Source organism: Dioscorea cayenensis, chromosome 8 (genome assembly GCF_009730915.1).
Source record: "Dioscorea cayenensis subsp. rotundata cultivar TDr96_F1 chromosome 8, TDr96_F1_v2_PseudoChromosome.rev07_lg8_w22 25.fasta, whole genome shotgun sequence".
Taxonomy (NCBI): Eukaryota; Viridiplantae; Streptophyta; class Magnoliopsida; order Dioscoreales; family Dioscoreaceae; genus Dioscorea; species Dioscorea cayenensis.
The window spans coordinates 6,658,932-6,672,029 of record NC_052478.1 but is presented as its reverse complement, the minus strand read 5'-3'; the positions used below and the strand labels follow the sequence as shown (position 1 = coordinate 6,672,029).

General features: G+C 33.0%; 1 protein-coding gene across 1 annotated transcript; it reads right to left on the bottom strand.

The window, feature by feature from the left end:
• Window positions 1-5,807: 5,807 nt before the first annotated feature.
• Window positions 5,808-9,179, bottom strand: LOC120267944. Its single transcript, XM_039275623.1, has 6 exons — window positions 8,761-9,179; window positions 8,583-8,683; window positions 8,008-8,105; window positions 6,808-7,019; window positions 6,579-6,637; window positions 5,808-6,046 (listed from the first exon to the last, which is right to left on the bottom strand). The coding sequence occupies exons 1-6, from the start codon at window positions 9,137-9,139 to the stop codon at window positions 5,981-5,983; spliced, it is 915 nt and encodes a 304-aa protein (XP_039131557.1). The 5' UTR covers window positions 9,140-9,179; the 3' UTR covers window positions 5,808-5,980.
• Window positions 9,180-13,098: the final 3,919 nt, after the last annotated feature.

Sequence of the window (13,098 nt, the reverse complement as noted above, 5' to 3'; positions counted from 1 at the left end):
TATCCGGATACAAATCCTATCCGGATACAAATTACAAGATTATCAAATCATAATCCTAACAAAATACAAAATTACCCTTGCATCCTACCGCGGGACGTTTCCCCCGCACTCAACCTATCAAACTGATGCTCCCACAATATGACAGATGTTGTCACACCACTCCACTCCGTTCCCACATCTGCTAGTTTACTTGTGTATATGAGCCATACACAACAATCTCCACCTTGGCGAATATACCCCATGAAGATATAAACCAGGGAGCTTCTTATCTTCCAAATAGATTGAGTGCCATGTCTCTTTAGCATTAGAGACATTGATCAAGTCCAAGCAATGCTTGAACTTCCCTGTAGTGATTGCCTTGATCTGATTTTGTAACTGCAACAACAACTCCACCTACAACTGTATTTCCCATAAGCGTGTAGATATTCCTAGCACTCCTTTCTCCTTTCATCACTATCAAACCATTCTTACTCACCACAATGCAATCCTTTTCGGTTTTATAGCCAAAACAGTTTCTATGCAAAGTACCCAAAGAAATCAGATTCTTCTTTAATTCTGGAACATGTCGAACATCACACAAAGTTCGAACAACACCATTATGCATCCGAATCTTGATCTGCCCTTTTCCAGTAATAGCACAAGCTTTATCATTGCCCATGTAGACAAAACCAAAATCCCCTGATTTGTATGAATCAAACCAGTCCTTGTTCCATGTCATGTGAAACGAACATCCCGTATCCAAAATCCATGAATCTGAGGTTTTACATGATGAAACTGAAAGCAGATCCCCATCACTACAATCTGAATCACAACGTTGGATCACATTAGCAAACTGTGATGAATTATTGTTCCTTTCATCAATCTGTTGCTTCCTGTTTGGACAGTCTTTCCTAATATGCCCCATCTGTTGGCACTTATAACATTGAACAAATCTTCTGACTCTGGAATTCCTTTTGCTGAAATCATCTTTCCCCTGCCTTCTCCCAGTTTCCTGGTTGCCTTTCACATACAACACTTCCGTTTGAGAACCTTCAGCATTATTTTGCTTCCGCTGATTGTGGGCTAACAACGTCGTAGTGATCTCATCTACTTTGAGCGTATCTTTCCCCCATGTGAGTGTAGTTACTAGATGCTCATATGAAGGCGGTAAAGAACACAGCAAAATCATAGCTTTGTCTTCATCTTCAATCACGACCTCAATTCTCTGCAAATCATCGATCGTGTGATTGAAGAAATTGATATGTTATACCGAGATCTGCACCTTCCCGCATCTTCGAGCCATACGGTTTACGCTCGGATACAACTTATTTGTCGAGATTTCGACATATATCGACCCTCCAATTTCTTCCGGACCTCCACGGAGAGCGAGAGATCCATAACGTGATACATAACATCATCCGCCAAACACAACCGAATAAGTGCTGCCGCTTTTTGTTTGTAAATCCAACCAAACTTGGTCTTCCAAACCTTGAGGCTTTGTCTCTTCTAATGCTTTCAACATCCCTTGCTGCACTAGCAAATCCTTTTACCCTCACTGCCATAATCCGAAATTCCAGTTCCATTGAACCTTTCCACATCGAATTTTGTAATAGAGTTCATCCTGCCAGCAAAAAACTCTCTCTGATACCACTTGTTTGGAAAATAGTTAGGTAAAATAGAGGATCCGCAGGGGAAATCAAGAGAGCAATGAGACAATAAAAGCACACAAGATTTACGAGGTTCGGCAATGTGCCTACGTCCTCGGGAGTGGAGCAGCCGTAATCCTCTTATTCACTTGTCTCTCCTCACGGGTGAGACAAAAGACTAGGGTTACAAATATTTATAGATAAAAACCTAAATTTATCCAAATACAAACCTATTTGGATCCTAACCCTATCTAGATTTTAAACATATCCATATTTTAAACCTATCCGGATACAAATCCTATCCGGATACAAATTACAAGATTATCAAATCATAATCCTACCAAAATACAAAATTACCCTTGCATCCTACCGCGGGACGTTTCCCCCGCACTCAACCTATCAAACTAATGCTCCCACAATATGACAGATGTTGTCACACCACTCCACTCCGTTCCCACATCTGCTAGTTTATTTGTGTATATGAGCCATACACAACAGTATGATGGTAAATAAAAGATAGGTGGTTAATTACAACCATGTTCGGTAGGATACCTAAATGCCTTCAAATCCAATATGACAAGCAATGTACCATATGATTGTGAAGTTTGTGGTATGGAACTCTTTCTTTTCTTTTGTTTTTTCATACTTTTTATAATAAATTAATGGTCAATTTCAGGTCCCCCATATCCTTCACTTGACAATTCTATGTATATCTATATAGATTTAAATTATTAATGAAAATATACAACATGTTTCTAATATTTAAAAAAACTTTAATATAAATATATTTTAAGTATAAAATAGGCAGAAACATGTGTCCAAGGTTGACAGAAAAAATAAATCAGGGATCCAAGTTCACAGATGATATAATTTGATAATAAATAAATCAATGTTGTACAACTAATCCTATTAATATATATGTGTGTGTATATTATATAAGATAATGTTTTCATGGGAAGCAGGTCTCCTTTTTTTAAAAAAAAAAAATTGATCAGAATATATTATTAAAATACAGTCAAAATCAGGGACTGTATTTCTTCATTTAAAATGCATGCATAGAAAATTGGTTGATGCTTCCTAAATTACTTTACAAATGTGGGTACAATATGAAATAAAAAGACAAAAAATCTCTGTGATAATGTAAATTTTATATTATTATAAATTATGGTCCAACACATGAAATGCTATAATTAAAAAAAATGAGTAAAGATATTTGTACCAACAATTGGATGTAGTTTTTTTTTTTAACAACAATTTAATAATCTTTCCTGGTTTACACAAACAAACCCAAAGCAAACTTTTGTTTGTGCTCGTCCTAAGAAAGAAAGTTCTTTTTATAAATTGTAATTCTATTTCTTAGAAACTAAGACCAATTTTCATTCATTCATTTTTATCTTACCACACCACCAACAATGTAATTTAAAAAATAAATTACAAAAAAATAGCATTTTTTTTTAAAAAAAAAGTAAGTGCCCTTTAGTTGCTTTTTTTTAAATTTATTATTTTTTATTAAATAGATAAATAATAATTTTATTAAAAATAAAAGTGACTAGAGGTGATAAAGGAAAATGATATATAAAGTTAAAATTGAGTTCAATAAACACATACAAATTAACTGGGTAGATCGACAAATAAGGAGGGGACTTTTCCTAGAGATAGAAACAAAATTAGTGGGGACTTTGATTGAACATTAATTCTTCAAGATCTCGCTCATATTGATGTGTGGGATCTTAGAAACTCGAAGCTTTGGGTTAAGGTACCATACAATTGACTCATCAAATTTTGTCTATTTCACATTAAGCGTAGCTAAAATCCATTAAAAAAAAAACATTTGGTTAACTTTGATAATTATCATTATTAACAACAACGATTTGAAATTAAAAATACACTCATTCTTTTCAAATTAGATACTCCACAATTGATCCACATCAAAGAACGCAAGTAGTAGTTAGAAGCTTCTTGCACTTTTTGATAGTGAAATTTTCCGATGTGAGAATCTGGTTCTCACATACCAATTAATTAAATAAATAAAATTTTGAGGATAAATATAATTTAAGATGACTGGTGTTGAAGTACACTACCGATGTCCTTCATCATTGAGGAATCTAACTTTCATAGTAAAACTTCTCTAAAAACCCTACTTGAACTGGCTTTAAGCTAACTGTATTGCATGGAAATCTTCATTTTAACTACATTCTTCATATTAATAAGTAGCATCACCAAAAAACTAGTTCATGCTGAGTCATGACTTAATAGTTTTATTTAAGAAATAGCATTGGTTAAATTTTTTACTTAGTCACTAAACTTTGTCTCATTTTCATTTTGATTATCGAACTTCAATTTGTATTAATTTAGTCACTCAACTTCAATTTGATTTCATTGGGAAGTAAATCAAATGATTTTAGCTCTCAAATGAATGATGTGGCTTTTTTTCGATGACATGGACACCTCCAATAGGCTTAATAGTGTGTGAAGGGGAGGATTGACTCAAATTTTCAGACAACCATGTAATCAATCGGGGGTTAAAATCCTTAATTTATTGCCTAGTAAAATTAAATTAAAATTGAGTGATTAAATTAATGTAAATTGAAGTTTGGTGATCAAAATGAAAATGAGTTAAAATTTTAACGACATAAATAAAAAATTTACCTGAAATAGTACCAATGTGTAAATATGACTTATAATTTGAACTGCCCACTTGATGGCTGTGTACATATACATATATGTATATATATATATATATGCCCTATTAATGTTTAGATGTAGGAATACCCACCAAACCCATAAAACTATAACCATTAATTTGATTCATATGAAAACCATTAAAACATAGAGCTGTAATACACCAACCCAATGTTCTTCCCCCCAATGAATGCTCTAATAAGTTCTCCCATCCTTAGTCATTCTCCTCGGATCTGTAACCCTAACCCTAATATTGTTCCCATCTTCCCCAATTGACAGACATAACTAAATTCCATGCTGACCAGTAAATAGTGTTGGCATGTCCTTATGGCCCCCCTTTTCATGTTGGCCCTTTTTGGTCCACAACATCATTCATTGATCATAGAACTCAATTTGATCTTGGCTTGGTTTTCTTCAACCTATATCTTACATATATGATTAAATATAAATATTTTTTTTAAAAAAAAAATTATAATAAGATAACACCATTCCAGAGCCGACAGTTTTTGAAAAAAAGTGCCTACAGTTCGTCATATTGGGTAGTTCTTAAAATTATGAGTTATTATATATAAAGAATTATTTTGTCTTTATAGCATGGGAAATATCTTTAGTTATCAATTTGAGATTCAAAATTATAATTATTTGCACACATAAGAAACCCAACAAATTGATTAATGAATATAATAGACATCAAATAAAAAAAAAATATCACTTTAAATTTCCGGTTACATTTAAAAACTGAATGCAATACTGATTTTATTTTTAAATTATATCGAAGTCTTTCTTTCTACTAATTAAAAAAAAAAATTGTATATAAAGATAATATACTTATTTGGAAGAGCAGTCAAATCTACTAATAAAATAAATTGTATATTAAGATAATATACTCATTTGAAAGAGCAGTCAAATTTTTTGGCTTTTCAAAAATACATTAAATCATTAAAATATTTTATTTTTGTTTTGTTGTCATTAACATCCTTATATATATCCAACGATATCAAAAACTCAAAGTCCAATGATACTTGACCTCATATAAAAAAATAAAGGTGTAACATTCAAAGAGCTCGAGTTCAAGATTTGTTAAAACCAATAATGATAATATATCACCAATTATGAGCGCGAGCTCGTAGTTCAAATTCCTCATTTTGATTCTGTCTGAGCTGAATGATCAATTCTTGATCCATGCTCACAATGTTAGTATATAACACTTATTGTTTTGTAGGAAAAACAAAAAAACAAAAAATTCTTATTCAATATTTTTCATAAACTTAAATATATATATTAAATTTAAAATTTAAAACAATTCAGAGCTCCAATATCCTAACCAGGGTACAATAGACTGCATCTGACATGGTAGACTTAAGGAAAAAAACCCCAAATTCTAAAACACTATTTTGAATTTGAAAATACAAATTCAAAAAAAAGGGTCCTGCTTCGGATATAGAAATGCATAAACTCAAACACAAGCCCTGAAAGCAGTAATGACTGGAGAAATGGGAATGTAAAATTTCAAGGCCTAGAAAATTGCCAGGAATTAGGGTTATTTGAACTGGAAAAACCTTTACAATAGCTGGAACTATTTTAAACATGAAATGATTTTGAGTGAAATTTACACTGGACGATTGTGGCTTGTATCAAGTAAATGTATCATTGTTTCAACAAGAAACAGTGAATTATGAGGCACTGGCTTTGTTTGACGGTGCAGACTTTTGCTCATCATCTTCATCACTTTCTAAGCCCTGCAAGAAAACAGAAAAATGGAAACTTTTTTTTGGTCCGTCTCTATCATGAAATGTCCATGTCTTCTGCTACACTGCATCGCCGTCCACTACTACTACAACTTTTCTATATTCATCTAGCCTAATGGTGATCCTGTTAATCAACTAATGCTATAGACTGTAAAATGCATTTAGTCAAATAGTAATTTGATATATGGGGGTTTGGTGTTGACGAGCAAAATGATTCTGCCTTTAAAATTAGCATTCTTGGTAAGTGATGCAGATTAAAAGGCTGAATCAAATAAAACCCACCCAAGAATGACTTGAAATTCTGCCCTTGAATTAACTATGATAGGTCAATGTTCAACCAATATCCAGTTCAATCTCATCCTCATTAATGGTAGATATTGTAAACTAGCTCCCAAAGTAAATCATGATCACAGCCTTCTCCTAGTTATCTTATCTGAGAGTGTAATGAACTGATAAACTATCATAGTCATGTAAGTGAAGTTTTTCCAGAGATAAAAAAAAATATATCAGAGGTAATGCTTACCGAGTTTCCAATCTTATCAAAGTCATCACCAAGCCCATCATCATCAACAACAGAAATGCCTGATATAAAACAAAACAAAACAAAAGTCAGTATTTGATAATATTATCTTCAGTTGTTCCAATTTAAATATTTCAACAGGAAGAACTTCACAAATGCCATTAGGCACAAAGGCACAAATGCCCGCGGCCAAAAGAATAAAAGCATATGTTAAAAGAATTAAATAACATACCTGGGTCAACTTCATCATCACTTCCAAGGTCGCCCAAAAGAAACACATCCAAATCATCCTCTGCTTTTGAGGAGGATGCCTTGCTATCCAACTTGGTCTGTTTCACATCACTCATAGAAGCTGGCACAGTGGTTGGGTTTACCTTCAGGCTCTCATCTGAAGTCTGTTCCAAAGTTTTTGCCAATAACTCTTCCATGTACTGTCTCTCATAACTAATTGAAAACACAAAAGACAGAAGTAAGTATAAATGGAGAGTGACAGCAATAATTTATAGAAGCTAAACAAAGGATAGTGTAGAAATTCATATAACAGAAGGAAAGAAAGACCAAAAGCACAGCATTCTAGACTATGATGTTTCCAGGTTGGCATTTACATCCATTGTCGTTCCACTTCATCAATTAAGATTATTATACAACACAACCTGTGAGTCGCAGACACTAAGGCATTTCATCCTAAATGAGCAAATTAGACTCCTTCACCATTGCTATAAGATATTAGACTCTTGCTGAACTATAACGCAGTAATATGATGATGGAAAACTCATGTATCATGTCCTTGCAGCAGTTTGCAATTTAGTCATCATTCCATCTACATCATTAATTTTGTGGAAGTACTTAATACAGATTTTTTTATATATATTATAATGGCATCAGCTCATTTGATATCTCATCACACACTTTCTGTAAATCAATAAACATTATGTAAACATTTCTATGCTAAATTTATCTAATACTTAGCATATATAAGTAGAAAGTCAACAGTCAGCATTTCAGTTGCAGAAGATAAAGGCAAACATGGTGATTAATGACTTGTCTCAAAATAATTGGTAATCTCCAACATCAATGATTTTACAAACAGACTAATTGCAGAAATTTCTAAAGCAGTTTCAAGTTGAGATTTCAGAGAATATTCTTTTTATTGAAACATGAATTCCTTCTTCATTCAACCATGTATCATATAATAAGAACATTTTCCAGCAGTTATTACACAATCTATCTCTATGTCAGAAAAGGGAGTTCTCAGACAATTTTACAAAAATATATATAACACATACTTGCTGATTATAAAGATGAGATAAAAAGTGTGAAAAATATAGTCAGATAATTTTCACAAGAATAACAAATATCTAGTGTAATTCTGTGCTCAGACCGAGGAACAATACTTTTGTAGCCACATAACTTTAACAAGAACAATACTTACACAGCCACATAACTTTTGACAAGTATGAAATATATACGCCAGAATTTTCTCTCTTTCATATATCGTGGGCACAACTCATATCTTAACTTTGAAATTTCCTACAACAGAGTAACACAAAGATTAGTTATATGCAGACTTCACTATTCCCCGTGATAAAAACTACCAAGCAATTTAATAATATTCACAATCACCTAATTTAATTACACATATAAAACCAGAATGCTTAAACTCATACTACAAGTTTTAAACAAAACCACTTGAGACATAAGAACATTTACATGAACTTAGATAAACAGGTATATATATATATTTTTTTTATGAAAGATTAAGCATAAAGATTAATAAACATGACTTATAAAAGATAACAAGGCTAACATAGCATCATCATCGTCATCACCAAAATTACTGATTATTCTTATATATATATATATATATATATTTTTAATTATGCATTTACAGGCATCTTAAAAGTACATACAACAAAGGAAAACAGAACAAACAATTCCAAATCATGAACCTCCAATGACAACAAAAGGGAATCTCCAAAAAAGGTATCAATTTGAGTTTGTAAGTACCTTAGCAGTAGAAAGAATAAGAGCAGCATGTCTTGCTTGCCATTCATTAAGATCTTGCCTCACGTTCAACACCGTCGGAGACTCAGGTTTCTCAAGCTCATCTACACACGAAACAATCCCAAATTCACAGTTAGAACCCAAAATCAATCATAATATCAAATAAACCAAAGAAATTCACCTTCAATTTGGAAATCACGAAAGGAGCTGAGATTGAACCCTTTCACGTACTCCCTCAGCTCATCAGTAACCCCAAAAACCTCGATATCCGCCTGCGGGTCAGGCGCCACCGATGAACCGACCGGGATGGGGATCTCTCCGGCGAGGGTCTTGATCTGTTCAGCACGCTTGAGGGCCTCTATCTTGAGCACATCGGCCTTCTTCGAGGCCTCAGCAGCAAGGTCCTTCGATTTCTTCGCCGTCTCGGAGACGAACTCTTGGGAGAGCCGCACAGCGTCTCTTGTGAACTCCTGAGACCGCTTCGCCGCCTCCTTGGAGATCTCCTGCGAACGCTTCGCCGCCTCCTCGGCGAAATCCCGAGCTCGCTGCCATAGGTCCATGGCGGAGACGCCGGCGAGCAAGCTCGCTCTTCGTCTCGAGAGAGAAATATAGAGAGAAGAGGACGAGGTCACCGCTGTTATAGTTGAAACAGCGAACACGAAGTTGGTTTCATCTTGGCCGTTAATATTCCTAGAGATTCGAAACCATGCTGATCTTGAGATATATTGACGGCTTTGATTTATAGTTAAAGTCCACGTGGAAGATAGTGATGACGTGTAAAGGAATTAATCGTCAACGGGATGGGGAAATTTTGCTGTTTTAGATGGAACAGCGTGCAGGGTTTTGATTTCTTTATAGCCGTTAAGATCTGTTGAGATTTGTTGCGGATTAATCACGAGATATTTTGACGGGTTGGATTTAAAGTTAGATATTATGCTGTGTGAGGGGATACAGGAAAGGTGGATTTGGGTTGGGTCCCAGTGAAGGAGTGCCCGCCATGAAGTGCTTTTGGAGGCTTCTTCGTCAATGACTTGATTTTCTGAGTTTGTCTTGGTTTTAGAGATTTGGATTTAATGTTCTTAACCGGATCCGAAATCGATGGAATGGAATGATCTCGCTGAATTTAAAAATAAATAAATAAATAAATGCTTCAATTTTGATAGATGAGGTTGAAGAAAGATTTCTTTTATTTTTTTTTATTTTCTCATTTTTATTAACTATTATATATATATATATATATATATATATATATATAAATCTCTAAAATAATAAAACGGTTATGCTATTTAAGGGTTCAATTTGTTTTTTTTTTTTTCATATGTCAGGGATCTAGTTTGCACCATCGAAGAGGGTTCTTCACTGATGAAAAACAAACAATGAGGATAAGGAGTAAAAATTATTTTTAATTTTTATTTTTTAAAAAATATTTTTTTCTAAATTTAATTCCCATAATTTACAACATAATAATTTTTTAAAAAAATATTTATAAAAAATTATTATTTGATCTATTGATATTTATAAAATTACTTTATTTAGTATATTTAAAAAAATCTATGAATTATTTTATATAATATATAAAATTATATTTTTAGTAAATTTTTTTAAAAATTTATTATTTGATCTCCGATTCTTATAAACTAAAGTATAAATTAAAAGATAAATAAATTTTAAAAAAGTATTGTAACAATTTTATTTATTGAATTTTTTTCTTTTGCAATTTGCCTCCGTTGAGAGTTCAAATTCAGCTAAGAGGTAAGAGTTTAGACTTCTCACATGGGACCTCAATAAAACCAAGGTGAAGGCACATAAGACATTATCTCCATACACTCTCTCTTGAGGATAGATATTTGTCGCTTCACAAATATATACATATATATATATATATATATATAAATATATATAAGAATCCATCATCTAAGAATATCCCTAGATTTTGAGCATCCATCATTTAAGAACGTTGGTAGATTCAAAATTTACGGACGTTCGTATCAATGGTTAGATTTCAATCCAACTTGTGCACTATATAATATAACTAATGAACTTTACCATAGTTGTCAAAGGCACGCCTTGGGCGCCTCGGGCGCAAGGCTCAACAGCTTGCTTCTTTATAGGTGTCAGGCGAGCATTGTTACAAAGACACGCACTTTTGAGCCTAGGCGTAAGGCTCAAGGCGTGGGCCTAGGCGCGCCTTCGTAATATCAACAAATTTATTTGGTTATTTTTAAAATATTTAGTTTAACTTTTAATCTTATCCACACATCTTGATGATTAAAAATAAAAGAGGCCCACATACAATCAGAGCCGTTTAAAATTGGAGTGAGCAACACATAATCAACCAAGTAGAATCAAGACTTCATCTCTCCTGTTCGAGCCGATCCACTATTTAGATTAAGAATATGATAAATTTGAAGAGGAAATTGATGATGTTGGATGATGATGGACTTGATGATTTTGATGATAGTCACTAAAATGTAGATTTTATTATACAAGTTAAGATTTAGACTCAATGCATGCATTATATCATATTATCGCATTTAGTATTAAACATTTGAAGATTATTTTGCATGTTATTATATACGTTTTTTTCCTAATGTCTGATTGTTTTCTATGATATTAATCTTTATGATATTTTAAAACTTTCATACAAATTATTCTTTAGTACAATTATTTTTAATTTTTAAATTTTTTTAATTTTTTTTTAGTGGTGACTGGTGCGCGGCGTGCGCCTAGTGTTAATCAGGCGCGCGCCTACGCCTAGGTCCCAGGACCCTTTGCGCCTAGATGAGCTTTACGCCTATGACAACCTTGAATCCTACTAAACCCTAATTAGCACTCACTGTGCGGACGTTTATAGTTGACGTATTCTATTATATATATATATATATATAGGCATGAAGATATCAAAGAAGAAAAAAAATTAGATGAACAAGACATAAAAACAAAATATTGGCATATTGCCAAGAGTTAAATTGGGTTGAAAAAAACTCATTAAATAAGCTTGTAAAACTGATGCTTATGGCGGTGAACCACATTAAGTAGGACATTAATATAGTACACTAATGTGGCGATGACTTTTAGCTTTATGTACCACTGTTAGGTGGTATTACAGAAGGGTATAACTATAAAATTTAGTTACATCTAATGCAAATTTGGATTAGATCAAATGATAAATGATGTGTAGGTGGTTTTGCAAATAGTTTGAAATTAAATTGATTTAGATACACAATTGCAAGTTTTATTACTTTATAAAATGGTGTTTTTTTGGAATTTTGAGAAAAAGAAGAATAACCAAATAATAATAAAAAAAACAGGGTCTTTTAACAATAAATTTATTGTGGGCTTTACCCTTTGTTATCCTTTAAAATAATAATTTAGCATACCTATAAATAGACAATACATTGAATTCATAAATCTAAAATAAAGAAGAAAAAAAATCCAAACAACTACAACAAAATCTAAGATATTGAATAACAATTTTGGCATAACCACAGCGAACGTCATCACTTCCCTTTTTTGGCATGACTGCTGGCTCAATGGACTTGCTCCTAAAACTCTTTGGCATGAGTCTTTTGAGCACACTTAGAATCAGTTTGGTGTTGTTGATGAGTTTATTCCTATGTTCCTCTTCTTTATCGTGTCCCTTAATCATTCTGCATTTGAAGTCATAACAACGATCCTAGAGTCTCTACGACACATAAGGGACACCAAATTCTGGAGCCTTACTCTAAATAATAACTTCAATGTAAAGTCTTATATATTACTCCTTCGATGATGGAGGCCACAATTACTCCATTACCCAGCTCATCTAAATGAACATTTGCCTACGCAAGATTAACATCTTTAATTGATTGGTCCGTGACAACAAAAATTTAACTTTAGAGAAGTTGGCTATTAGAAAATGCAACAGATTTCCAACTATCATATGTGTCTTTTGCCACACAATAATCAAAATGGTACATCATTTTTTCTTTCTGTGTCCTCTTGCTGTTAGCATTTTGTCTCACTTAAGTCAAATCTTTAAATGGTCTGTATTCTTATCTCTCCAACAAACCTATGGTTACCCTGGCAACTTAATCTTAGGGGCCTAACTTCTGAGTCCTAAGATTTAATTGTTAAATCCATAATTCGGCTCATTTGGTTGGACCATAATAGACACATCTTTAAATCCATAATATTACTGCTAATCATAGCTATCTGCAAAGTCATTCACGCTTTTCTCTACCAAGCTTAGAATCATAAGGTTTAACGCACATGACCCAAGCGAGACACACACTTACCTGCCCATTGCCAAACTCGTCCCTAGCTTAATTTTTCAATCCTTGAAGGTGGCACTAGCTTCTCAAAGTCTCCACGATGTCTCTTTCTATTTGTTCTTTTCCTCTAGTTTTTTCATTTTTTTTTCTTTATACTAGTGTTTTAATTTGTACATTCTTTTACCTAGTGGACTAAGTGTTTTTATTCTTTTTGAAGTTGTCCTCTCCCTTTGTAGTGATATGTATTTTTTACTTTTAATTTAAAT